The sequence below is a fragment of the Eptesicus fuscus genome, chromosome 6 (genome assembly GCF_027574615.1).
Source record: "Eptesicus fuscus isolate TK198812 chromosome 6, DD_ASM_mEF_20220401, whole genome shotgun sequence".
NCBI lineage: Eukaryota > Metazoa > Chordata > Mammalia > Chiroptera > Vespertilionidae > Eptesicus > Eptesicus fuscus.
In genome coordinates, this window is record NC_072478.1 from 57,693,332 (window position 1) to 57,707,638 (window position 14,307).

Below are 14,307 nucleotides of genomic sequence, written 5' to 3' on the forward strand. Positions count from 1 at the left end.
GGATGGGGTGACTTCTTGGAAGGTAGTGACAGGGCAAAGCAAAAGTAGAGGTGGAATAGTCTGTGGTTTTTGGTCTTTGGAGAATGCTATGGCTGTCGATGTGAGTTGAGTTTAAGAAAAGGAAATGATAGATTTCAGGCTTACAGAGTGTGAAATAATGATGTCAGGACAAAAGGAAATTGGAGTTCTAAATCAGGAAATCAGGACAGAGTAGGGAATATAGAATTGTAGAGTCTTATAGAAGAGATAGTTGAATCCCATAATAATAGATGGAATTTCTGAAGGCCAGCTTGTAATGAGAAAAAAGAAAGAAAAAAAAAAAAAAAACAAGGACTAAACCTTAGTGTGCAAGTACTAATAGAACTACTAAAACACTTTATTTGAGTTCTAGTTTGAAAGTATTATATGGCTTCTTGCATTTCTGAATTTCAGCCAGGATAGAGGTATGTTTAGTTATACATACTTAAATAGAACCCTCACTTTTGTGAGCCCTAAGTAAATCTAGCGTTGCCAGGTAAATAAATTCACCAGGAAGATCATCAGGGGGCACTCACTCACTCTGCTTACTTATGGCCTTTGTTTATTTTTCTGTCCAGGTGAGACCTTCGTTTCCCAGTTACTTGTCTAGGTGGTTTAAATGCAAGGCACATCTCACAGCTGAAGAGTCCTGCGCATAGCACCAGGCTTACTTTATATTCACACGGACTGACAGTGCTAATGATGGGTTCCCCCTGGGTATTTACAAAGTCACTTGTTGGTTTGTCTCTCTGTGGCATTTCCATAGTAGAGGGATGATTTACATGTTACTGTTTCACATTTCCAATGGTAGGTTTGTTTTTTTTCTTTTTGCTCTACTGAGAAAGATATAGTAGGTGGTGGAGAAGCTTAGAGGAAGGATGTAATGAAATTGTCCTTTGTTAGAAGACTGTCCCCATCACCTTTTTCCAGTCTTGTAAAAATGTTTGTATGTTTCCGCATAGGAAATGGAATGTGTCATTAGGAAGCATTAGGGGAGTTATTTTAAAGGCAGATTTTAAAAAGCCTTAATCACGAATGTATTATGCATGCTGAAAACCTAAGTGAGAAGGGAGTATGGATTTGTATTGCTGAAATTTTCCTCTTCGTTGTCTTTCATCTTGTTGGCATGATTGAATATTTAAGTGTACCTGCTGAAATAAATAGGAACTCAACGTTGTGATGGAAATACTTTAGCAGCCATGGACTACCCCATCTTTTATTTCTCTTACAGCTGTCTGCATTAACTAGTGGTAATGACCTGGCAATAGACTGTTTGAAATGGCAGAGTGTTGTTTTCTTCCCCCTTCACGTAGATTGAGGTAGTTATTTCTTACTACAGCCTGTTTTTATTGCCAAATAAGTTTTTCGAAAAGTGTTTCTTGGCTCAGTCAAATTTGTATCCTTGTAAAAATGACATAATGCCAGAAAAATGCATATGTATACATTGGATCAAATAAGAAAAAGTCGCTCTTTTATTGGGCTATGATTTTGGAATTTCTTCCCAGGTTTATCATGTACTTTGTTTTGGGGAAAGTTTGGACAGGAAGGTGGGAGTGAGCGCGATAGGTTAGAATGTGTCTCAGATTTTCCCCAAGGTTGCACCAGCCTATGATGGCCTATGGTACCTATGATAGAATAATATTATGGAACTACAGTAGTGATTAGTGCATGATTAGTGATTCCTGCTGATATTATAGAACAGCTATTAGAAACTGACTCTTTGTTTTGCCGTAAAGGAAACTAAAATCCAGATAATTTAAGTGATATGTCTTTTGTCACACAGCTAGTTAGCAGCTGAGCTGGAAGTAGTGCTTGGGTTTCTTGCTTTCAAATCCAGAACTCTCTTCAATATGTCTTTCATACAGATATGATGAATTTCCATTACAGACAACTCAGAATTTTTGTGATGAATAATGGCTAAGCAACTATCACTAGCCTCCCCAACCTGATGGGTTGAAAGCATAATTAAGAGTTTAAGAATATAAACTTTTCCTAAATTTCTACTAAATGATCTTTGAAACAGCCTTTGGAGAAAGGGAATAGATAGTTCAATTGTGATTCTCCTGATTGGAGCGAAGTGTTGAATAGCCATACACTGGGTGTGGTAAATTGATACAGAATGAATAATGAACTGTTCTGCATTTTAAATGCCAGTTCATTGGCTTCAATTCTTTAGTTTATAACCTGGATTCCCCATTCCGTCTCCCACAAATCTCAGATGAAGAGGCATCCTTTAGGATATTTAGAGTGTTCTAAACACAATGGTTCAGGGGGAGGTGGAATATTGATTCTACAATCCCTCTAGTGTCGCTAGATTAACCAAGCCCCTTGCTTTAAGTTTGCTCTGGGAATAAGTGGAAGTCTTAGTAGATAAATAGAAGTAGGAAACCCAAAGGCATAAAAATTATTCAAAAAATAGCCAGATACTATTTCAAAGGAAACAGATAGAAATATGGTTCAGAAGCTTACTCCCAGAGGACATTGCTCAGTCATCTGCTTTGGCTCTTTGAAATGCTTGCTGTCATTGTAATTATTTATAAACTTGTGCTTTTTGCACTGTTAGGAATGTAAGCTTTAGAACATCATCTTTTATTAGTAAGGCTTTCTATCTCTAGTGAGTACATAATCACTGTTGAAATTCATATATGGCATAAGATCTTATAATCTTTTTCAATAATATTTAATGCCAATTTTAATAAAATACTTCTGGAGAGAATAAAATTAAATATCATATAATACATTAATGGCAATAATAATTATGTTGCTGCTGCTACTTCTACTACTAGGTGGGGGAGAAGGAAGAAGCACTTATCTTGTATAATGCATTGTGCTGAGCACTTTACAAAAATGTCAATGTAATCCTTATAACAAAGTTATCATCATCTCCATTTTACAAAGGAAGTTTTGCATAGCTAAGTCCCTTGCCCACAGTTATGCAGCTAGCAGATAGCTCAAATTCCTGAGTTCACACTTTTTACCATTATGGCACATATTGGTTTATTACGCAGTCCTGGGATAGGCTGTGGAACATCTGCCTTCTGTTTCAAATCATTATGTGCATTCCTTGGTTTAGTTCAAGGAAAAAATTAGAATGTTATTATAGGTTTTGTATTAAGCTACCTCAGTTGGTTCATGCACAAATTTTTAAACAATTCTCAAGGAAGAAACAGGTATGTTTAATTGTTATTAATGATCAGATTAGGAGGATAAAGTCTGCAGATCTCTTAGAAAAATAATTATGGGTAGTGCCAATGAAGGTTCTTGTTAATAAACTGTTTTACTATCAGGTACTGAAAGCTTGTACAGAGCTATGTCATATCATAACTTATGACAAGTTTTTATGTCATTTTCAACTGGAAAATGGTATAATTAATTATTTATAACCATCCCAGAATTGAAGCTAATATAGTTTTTCACTAAAAAGATTATACTGTCATCCACATACACATCTTTTTTTGTGATGAATGATTAAGTTTTATATATTAATTTTAAATACTTGAGTCAATGTTATGATTTAGTGATTAAGAAATGCCAAGAAGAATTTATATTTTAATATGAAATCTTAATATGCTATTTAACAAGTAAATAACTTTTAATGTACATAATCTTTATTTTATTACATTATAACACTAGCTATATATGTTCACCAGAATTTTCTATTTCAGTTTTCTCAAAAGCATAATCAATTATCTAGTAATATAATTATTACTTAACTTAGTCATTATTTTAATTAGCATTTTGGCAAATTCCTTTTACTAATTTTCCTCTTCTCCGATACCTGTAACAATAAAGTAGTGACACGTAGAAGGAATTGGTTGAAAGAAAGACAGTATAGGTATTCAAATTAAAGTTAAAAATAAGTTTCAGAAAAGAACATGACTATATAAAAAAACCAATTTTCATGTGACTACTATTTGTTAGTTAGTCTTAGAAATTATAGCAGTACATCATAACTATGGGGTGATTTGCTATCTATTTTCCAAGAAGGTTAAAGGGAGAAATATCCATTACTTGTGACAGTATTTCCTTGGTAGGATGGCATCATTTATTCTGTATATTTTCTTGTCCAGAGAAAGAAATTAGATAATCTTAAAAGATGGTGGTTGTTCATTTTGTTTTTAGCTTTCATTATTATTGTCAACCATAAAATATGCATGTTTAAAATAATAATGTTGATGGAATCTTAATAATAACATCATCATCATCATCATAATCATCATCATCATCATCATTAAATAGAGAAGAGTTAGTTGCTCAGTGACCAACATTTGAAAAAGACAGAAACCTGGGTTTTCAGTTTTGCCGCTTTGTTACCTTGGGCGAGCCTTTCCATCTTTTTGAGTCTCAGGTTTTTTATCTGAAAAAGTAAAAAGTTGTACTAACCAATCTCTATGATTAAATTCTGCTCTGCATGTTTCTTAACTTTCTTATGTTTGCTAGCAGAGAATATTCTTTACCTGATCTCTTAGAAAGAAAAATGATACAAAATCAAATTTTGTAGCCAATGGCCCAGTCATAGAGGAAGATAGGGATGTGTGTTGTCTTTCGCCTATTATTCAGCTGTGTTTTCTGTAATAGATGCACACAAGATCCTATGTAACTGGTTTAGAGGGGCTGTGGCTTACGCTGTTGCAGAGATGTGGAGGCTGCCAAGCAGGGCCCTGACCCGTGATGCTGAGGCCACTCCTGCCAGCCTGGAGGGGCTTTCACCTTCATGGAGTCAGTTTTGACAATCCATGTACTTACCTTGCAAATTCATGGTTCATTTTCTTTTGAAATTAAAAACAACACCAACATTAACATGCTTTGCTGTGGTTTAAGCAGATTTGTTTAATTAAAACCATTGAAGTAAATAGCAATGTTAGTGGTTTTCAGAAACAGATAAGTATGGGCATAGCCCTCCCTTATCCATGGGGGATGCATTTCAAGATCCCCCGTGGATGCCTGAAACTGTGGATAGTACCACTCCCCACGTATACTGTTCTCCTGCTTTTTCCTCTACTGGTACATACATAGCTATGATAAAGCTTAACTTATAAAGTAAGCTTTATAAGTTAAGCTTTATAAGTAAGCACAGTAAGAGATGAATAACACTGATAATAAAATAGAACACTTATAACAATATATTGTAGTAAAAGTTATGTGAATGTGGTCTTTCTCTTTCAAAATATCTTATTATACTGTGTGTACTGTATGGAGAGGCTGGACAAAGGGATGATTCATGTCCTGGGCAGGATGGAGCAGGACTCTATGAGATTTCATCCTGCTACTCAGAACAGCGTGCATTTTTCAAACTTATGAATTGTTTATTTCTTAGACTTTTCTATTTAATGTTTTTGGACCATAGTTGATAGCAGGGTAACTGAAGCCACAGCAAGAGAAACCACAGGTAAGGGGGGATTACTGCAATTTAAGAAGAGAGAAGAGTCTTACCTTTCCATGTCATTTATTTTTGGTTGCAGAACTTCAGATGGTGGCAAAGTTGTTGGCACCATAGAAGTCAGTGTCGTGAAGATGGGGGAGATTGAGGATGGGGAAGCCGACCACATCACGGCAGATGTGCAGGGACAAAAGGTAGGGTCTCAGCCAGCTCATTGCACAAATTAAATTAGAAATGATCATCTTCACCAGATGTCTGAATCACCAACACCTCTGTGGGGTATGAAATCTCATTCTTCAAGAGCTAAATGAGAAATCAGCTCTGCAATTTGAGTACCAGAAGTGTGTTTCATCCTCTGAAGCTGAGGCTGTTTGCATGGAACTATGCAAAGCTAGGTGCCACTCAGAAACATCTTCCTCTTCTCCGCCCGCCCCTGTGTCCACGCTGCCTCTTCTCAGTTGATCACTGTTACATTCTGCCATAATTAACCCTTCAGGAGATGCCCAGGAAATTCTTGGAGGACTATTACCACAAGTAACCATTTCCCTCCTCTCAAAACCCTCTTTGGAAAAAGATGCAGTTTGAACTTAGGTTTCATTCTTATGTTCAAGGAGGCAGATTTAATAACATTGTGCTTTATGAAACTGCAGAGAGAGAAGCAGGGAATTGTACACAGCGGAGCGACAGCTCTGGAGGAGGGGCGATGCCTGCTGGAGGCCAAGGGGCTTCCTTGAAGCCCAGAATAAAGGCTCCAGTGCCTCTCAAGATGTGGCCAGGACTTTTACTTTCTACTCCCTTTTCTGCAGGAGATGAAAACTTGGTATCGAGTATTAGCCCAAATTCCTGTCTCAGGAATGCAATTGCCTATTTTATTGAGACATAGGGGACAGGCTTCAAAACTGCTAATAGTTCTTTTCAGGAACATGAGCTTGTAGACACACTGTAATTCCTGCCTTTTCATAAATGAACATTTTTTTAATGACAAGGCTTATTCTGACTTAACTTCTAGCTTAGTGACTCTTATCTGGGAACATTTGAATTTTGTTGGTAAGGAAACATCTACATGGAAGATGGTGTTTATGTAACACTTAATGAATCATTAACTTTACAAAATGTAAGACTCTTTTTCAAATATATATATATAGTTCTGGCCCCAGGATAGGCAAAGCCTGTTTCTCTCTGTTCTCCTGCTCTCCCTTGGAGCATATCCCGGATCATGAAAATATTCCAAGGAGGCCTGGAGTTTGAATCAGGTTGCTTCCAAATGTCAGGGCTGAGATGAAGTTTCTTAGCAGAACCTCTTAGGGTTTGTGTTAGTCCCTTCATTTGGTCCTCGTGTCCTTCGGAGTTCTATATAAGACTCATCTTAGCACCACGTGTATCAAAATTAAGGAGGGAGGATTTTGAGGGTAAGCAGGGTCTGAGGTCAGAAATGGGCAGATGATGGTGCCTGGACCTGTGGCCAGGAGCCAGACCAGGAGCAGACACACGTCCCGTTTCTAAGTTAGGCTACTTTCCCTGCCTCTGACTCCATTACTAGCTGCCTCTCTGTTCTCAAAGTCCATCTACCCCTTTATTTCTTTATTCTATTCTGAGGTAGCGCAAATTGAATCATGATCTTTTCATAACTGGAGAACTCGATACGCAGGAATATGCCCCACCCAAGTCCTGCTTTATGTTTCTGGCTTAGTCATGTGAACTTAAAAGAGACCTTACCGAGCTGTTCTGGAAATAGGAGGTGGCGGTGTCAGCACAAACCGTGTGCGAGTCACAGGTGACAGAAATGGTAAACACAGCGAGCTTTGTCGGCAGCGCCTTCGTCCTGTCTGGTTCTTAGTAAACCTTGACCTTTTGCAAATTTTTTTAAATAAAATTTTCTATAAACTCTGTTGGAAGTCCCGGGGAATATTGGTGATGGGAAGAGAACATGGAGTAAGTCCACTCTGCGTGACATTTAGGAGAGTCGTGTGGGAATAACTTTATCTCGGTGCTTTCAAAGCGCGGTCAGGATCATCCGGGGTGTTTGTTAGAAATGCAAACACAGACACCCTTTTGCAGATTCACGTATTCAAAATCGGTGAAGTGCATTAACACAGTTTGTTACCGATGGGGATTTAAATCCCAAAGTTAGTGAATGACTGAAACGTATGAAAGGACAAAGTCACTGAAAGAAAGGATATCCTGAAAATAACATCCCTTTCACTGGTTTGCATTTATGGCGGAGAAAGAAAAGAAACTGCACTTAGACCCGTAGTCATGTGGGTACATGACACATCATCTCTCATGTATATTGAAGCAGATAAAATATTAATACCCATATTAATCAGCTCAGCTGCCATAATAAAATATCATAGACTGGGTAGCTTACACAGAAATTGATTATCTCCCAGTTCTCAGAATTAGGAAGTTCCAAATTAAAATGCCTGATAATTCAGTTCTTAGCAATACCTCTCTTCCTGGCCTACAGGCTTCTTGCTGTGTCCTCACATGGTCTTTCCTCGGTGCAGGTGCACAGACAGGAGGGTGAGCTCTGGTGTCTGCCTCTTCTTGCAGGACACCAGCCCTATCAGATTAGGGCCCCATCCCTATGACCTCTTTTAACCTTAAGTGCCTCCATAAAGGTCTTGTCTCCAAATATAGTCACATTGGGTGTTTGGGCTTCAACATATGAATTTCAAGGAACACATTTCAGTTCATAATAATACCTCTGATATAAAATACAGCATTTTAATTTTGAATTTTACATAGCCTTCAGAGCATGAAGTAAAATATAAAAAAATCCAAACTTTCTCCTCTCACATACTTACTTGTTTCCTCAAATTATATTTTTATTATTATATGCATGTTTTTCATCCAGGGAAGATAGAGCAGATGGTCATTCACCATATTACTCTGGTTCAAGCTTTTATTTGATATATGTATACATAGAACTAGAAGACAATGTGTTAATATTACATAGCAGTAGAAAGAAAATTCACAAAAGAAATACTAACACTTTATTAGTATTTTACAAAGCCAATATATTAGGTGAAATATTTCATTAGGTATCCAAACTTTAAAAAAAAAATTTGAAGTCATTTTTTACTCCTTTCTTTGTCTCATATTCACAGTCAATATGTCAGTAAATCCTGTTGATTGTGACTTCTAAGTGAATCCAGAATCCAAGGACTCTTGACCCTTTCCCTGTTACCAACATTGACTGTCACCTACATTTTTACAGTAGTCTCCTAAATGCCCCCCTGATTCCCTCCTTCCTCCTCCCAGCACTGGCCCCCACCATAGTCTATTCTCAGCAGAGCACTTACTAAAATGTAACACAGAACATGCCATTCCTCCTGGCTCCTTAACTCCCTGAGAGTATGAACCCAAAGCCTTCCAGTGACCTGACTTAAAGTCCTATATCTCAAAATTCATGAGCGTCATATATATACATACATACACACACACACACACACACACACACACACACACACACACACACAGATAGATAGATCTATATCAATATATCTCTATCTCTATATCTATATTTATATCTATATATCTATAGCTATATATCATCTATATCTATATCATCTATTTCTCTCTCTTTATCTATCTATCTATATATACCTATAATCCATCATTACCGGCGACCTCAGTGGTTGTGATTCAAATAGGGGACAGTGCCTGGGGAAGGAAGGGTGGAGGGAGACAGACTGGACAGTTAGGAAATAGCCCAAGCAATTCTGACACCCTCTTCTGGGGAGAGCGGTCTGAGTCCGTGGAACCTTCTGAGGAAGGCCGAGCACTCTAGAAGGGTGGCTGTTTCCCACAGAACTCATCACCAGAAGAAATTGCTGGGTTTTTGTTTGTTTTCTTTTTATCTGCATTTATTTGTTCAGTTTGAAATATTTGCTCTGAAAATTTATTGTTTTCCTTCCCCTGGCTTTTTTTTTTTTTTTTTTTGGCTAGAAATAGAAGAAAATTCATTTGAAGAAACAAATCCTGGTGTTTGTGTGAAAATAGGTCACTGAGGTCAGAAGAGTTTTGCTTCCTCTGTTAGTTACAGCTTCATGGGAAGCTGAAGAACAGTCCCACGCTTACTAATAGAGTGTCTGGGATACTGTCTCCGACGCAAGATTCGCTCACCAGGAACACGGCAATGTGCTCCTCCGGGCCTCTTCTCTTTGTGGAGACAAGTGTAGGTTTTGTAAGGGCTCACGGCCTTGCCCATCTCTGGATCAGGTTATTTGTAAATTGTCCTCATACTGTATGAGCAGGTGTTTGCACTGTTTTGCTGGAGACAAAACTCTCCTTTTCCTTTATGTAATTAAATGCTGCAACATATATATATTTTATTTAAAGTTGCCTTTACTTAAAAATCTAGAAAATAACTTGCTTTTTATTGATTCAGAATCATTCCAGCTGTCAGAAAAACAAAATCCTTCAGCTTGTCAAATCTAATTTGCTGTACTAGGAACATTCGTGGACAGTCCTTTCCCAGTTTATACTTTCTTTCCTAAATGGTCATTAACTAGAACCAAAATGTACTCTATGACCATATAATACAATCATATTATACATAAATAATCACAAGTTAAGCAAGCTTCATGATAGAGATAATGCTAAAAATAGTGTTACAAAATATCTTGTTCAGAATTTTTTGAAACTATGTGCATAGCCTCTTGTTCTGCAAACAAAATAATTTTCTTATTTTGATTACTTTCAACTATTTTCTTTTCCTTTTCTTATATTCTTTCCTAGTGTGCACTTGTATGTGAATGTTCAGCACCAGAGAATGTGAGTGGAAAAGACAACTTACCTTTTCTGAATGCAGGTATGTACCTTCGTTCTGGAAATTTGCATTAGTTTCATATGAGCATACATTTTAATTTCCTGTGGAGTCAACGCTGAGCCTGGGCAGCATTCTCATAGAATCGTTTGTGAAAACTTAGTCATTGAATCAGTAATCGTGAGCAGCCAGCAGAGTGGGGGGAGACTTGACAATTCCACAAGAATGATGCATAAATACCTTGGCTAAATGACAAATTCTTGTTAGCTGTTCGATTTTATGTTCTCTGAAACAAGACACACTGGAAAACAGAGTAAATATTAGTAATGTGAAGTTCTTATTTAGTTTGACTTTCTAATTATAGAACTCAAAATGAAGTTGCTAAAACAGTAGATATATGGATCTGGTAGGAAAAATTCATACACATATCTACACATTCTTGGGTGTGGATGTATGTACTGTTTTACTTATCCTATATAATAAAGAGGTAATATGCAAATTGACCCTCATACCATCACACAAGATGGCTGCTCCCATGTGGTCAAAGATGGCCACCACAAGATGGCCGGCAGGGGAGGGTAGTTGTGGGTGATCAGGCCAGCAGGGGAGGGCATTTGAGGGTGACCAGGCCTGCAGGGGAGGGCAATTAGGAGCGACCAGGCCAGCAGGGGAGGGCAGTTGGGGGTGACCAGGCCGGCAGGGGAGGGCAGTTGGGGGTGACCAGGCCAGCAGGGGAGGGCAGTTAGGGGTGACCAGACTGGCAGGGGAGGGCAGTTAGGGACCAGGCCGGCAGGGGAGGGCAGTTGGGGGCAATAGGGCCAGCAGGGGAGGGCAGTTGGGGGAAATAGGCTGGCAGGGGAGCGTTAAGCGTTGATCTGGCTGGCAAGGGAGTGGTTAGGGGGTGATCAGGCTGGCAGGCAGGCAAGCAGTTGGGAGCCAGCAGTCCCAGATTGTGAGAGTGATGTCCCCCGAGGGGTCTCAGATTGGAGAGGGTTCAGGCTGGGCTGAGGGACACCCCCCCCCCCAGTGCACGAACTTTGTGCACCAGGCCTCTAGTACTATATAATGAAAGGGTAACATGCAAGTCGAACGAATGACGGAACCACTGGTTGCTATGATGTGCACTGACCACCAGGGGGAAGAAGCTCAACGTGGGAGCTGCCCTAGCCCACAGGCCCTGATTGTCCAATTGGGGCCTGCCGGCCAACCTCTCGGTCCCTTCCCCTGGCAGGCAGGCTCTGATCACCTGATGGCTAATAGGGAACCGGGGGTGGGTTGTGGCAGGGGGCGGGGCCAGCTGCCAGAAGCCAGGGAAGATGGCCCTGATTGCAGGCCAGGCCTAGGGACCGTACCCATGCAAGAATTTCGTTCGCCAGGCATCTAGTAGTAATATATTTGAATTTCAGCAAGGCACTAAACAATGTGCTAAATTATGAGCTTGTGCATAAAACTGAGATATATGGTACAGTTAAAAATGTGTGATAAAATGTATATGTGAATTATGAAACTAGTATTTGAAAATGTAAATTACGATACCACTAATAATAGTAAATAATGACTATTACAATGACAGGCATTGTGCTCAATGCCTTGTATGCCTCTCTTACCTTGTTTTCTGATGTCCGATGTGTGCTATGAAGTTGGTACTACCATTATCCCCATGTGACAGATAAGGCAATTGGTCAAGTTCACCTACTTAGCAAATAGCAGGTTCAGAATTTAAATCCAGTTTCAATCCCAAGGCCTTTGCTCATAATTACGAGGCTATGCTATTACTAAGTAAACATTAATTAATATGTTGGTATAATAACAGAATAAGCTTTAATGTTTTTCTAGCCCTGCCATGATGTACATTTAAACAAAGACATACATAGCATTATAATCAGCTGAATGAATGACACCGTACTTCAAAGGCTTACTAGTACATAACCCCAAACTATTGACAGTTGTTCCCTGAAGGAAGTCACTAATAATAGAAAATGGGAATGGAAAAAGGGAAGGCAACCATTTGGCTATGTTTATATGTACAGAGAACTCAAAATAAAATTTAACAATAACAAAAAATCATTAACTACACTTATGTAGAATGAGGGATTATACCAAAGAAGAGCAGCTGCTCCTCAACTTATAACCAAATGACATTCTTTAAAAAAATTTTTATTTTACTTAGGATTTAATAATAGAGAGATATTCATTAAAAAGTGAAGGGTCTAACCAACAATTAGATCAGCCCTGGACCATAAAAGTACTTGATATATTATCTGTGTAGTTAAAATATCTAATGTATCCTCAAAGGGTCCTACTCACATTTATTTTTCTACTTGAAGGTTAAATAAACGTTTATTCCTTTATTGTAATATATCCAGATAATCTATTTCATTTACTAAATGTCAGTTTTGAGAAACAAAACTGAGTGTGGGAGATGTTAAGTTCATTTTCAATACAGTTTGAATGAATCAGGTTATCACCAAAATCATGTACACAATACGATAATTTTTAAATGACTTACTCATGCGAACCTTGTAATTTTTTATGCACACAAAAAGAAATGCCATTTTGAAATACTGATTGATTTAATATAAATTTCAAAGAGAAAGAGAAAAATGTCTTAAGTAAGGGAATATATTATCTGAGGAAGCAGAGGCAGAGGGAACAGAGTGAAAAATAAATCAGCACCTCCTAGCACTTGGGCAGTAAAATCTGTAAGGCATGAGTCTTGGAATTGCAGTAACTCTTCCAAATTATGAGGGTACTATTCCTAATGTGTAAATTGCAATATAATAAAGACAGCTGCCATGGAATTGATGGGAGCAGCTGCATTCTGCAATTCAAATATACTTCCTTCGTGGGGTGAGAGATGATTGATTACTGCTTTTCTCTTTTCATGGAAGTGACAGTTTTGGTGGTGATGCTCCACTTAGTTCCATGACACTTTTCAATCTCCTTAGTCTAGTCAACCCAGAGGAGCACTCCGAACCAAGGATATTTGCCACACACATTTTCTCTTAGCCTTCTTTTATTAGGCAGAGATAAGACTAAATGACAGTCAAATGTTATAAAAGCTAGATTTTTTGTGTTTTTAAAAAATATATATTTTTTATTGTTAACAGTATTACAGATGTCTCCCAACCTCATCCCTCTCCACTCAGCCCCTTCCCCCACCCCCCTCCAGGTCTTCACCACCCTATTGTCTCTGTCTATGGGCTATGCATATCTATATATATAAAAGCCTAAGCAACTGGTCAACTGGTTGCTATGAGGTGCACTGACCACCAGGGGGCAGACACTCAATGCAGGAGCTGCCCCTTGGTGGTCAGTGCACTCCCACAGCGGGAGCACTGCTTAGCTAACTGACGGGTGCCAGACGCCAGGCTCATGGCTGGTGAGCGCCGGTGTGGTGGCGTGAGCCTCTCCCGATTGGGACTGACTGAGTGTGAGCCCGTGGAAGGTGCAGCGGGGCTGGGATGAGCAGGAGCGGTGTGGTGCCAGGCCTGGGCTCCTGCTCCTCCCCGGCCGCCTGCCACTTTGAGCACTACTACATCCCCTGAGGGGTCCTGGATTGCAGGAGGGCACAGGCCAGGCTGAGGGACCCCACGGGTGCACGAATCCATGCACTGGGCCTCTAGTAAGTATATAAGTTCTTTGGCTTATCTCTTTTCATTTCCCCCCAACCCCTCCTCCCCCTCCCCCCCACACACCAACAAACAACAAGTGCTGGCTAGTATATGGAGAAAAGGGAACACTAGTTTATTACTGGTGGGAATGCACTATGAAATTGCCTCAAGAAAAATAAAAACGGAACTGCCATTTGACCCAGCAATCCCACTTCTGGGAATATATCCTAAAAACCCAAAAACACCAGTCAGAAAGAATATATACACCCCTATGCTAATAGCAGAATCTATAATAATAAAAGTGTAATATGCTAATTAGATCAGATGTCCTTCCAGATGACCTTCTGGACAAAGCCGGGGCTTGTGAGGGAAGCCTGGGTCCCAGGTGCCATCTGGAAGCTGGTGCAGGCAGCCAGGGGAAGGAAGGCCTACTCTTGCATGAATTTCATACATCAGGCCTCTAGTTATTTACAATAGCTAAGATTTGGAAGCAGCCTAAGCGCCCATCAGTAGATGAATGGGTT

General features: G+C 39.3%; 1 protein-coding gene across 1 annotated transcript in view; it reads left to right on the top strand.

The window, feature by feature from the left end:
- Positions 1–14,307, top strand: part of INPP4B (inositol polyphosphate-4-phosphatase type II B) — a 562,110-nt gene that overhangs the window by 394,652 nt on the left and 153,151 nt on the right. The window contains exons 10-11 of the mRNA XM_008143795.3: positions 5,481–5,592; positions 10,142–10,214. Coding sequence (XP_008142017.2) covers positions 5,481–5,592; positions 10,142–10,214 — 185 coding nt within the window. The remainder of the gene's footprint in view (positions 1–5,480; positions 5,593–10,141; positions 10,215–14,307) is intronic.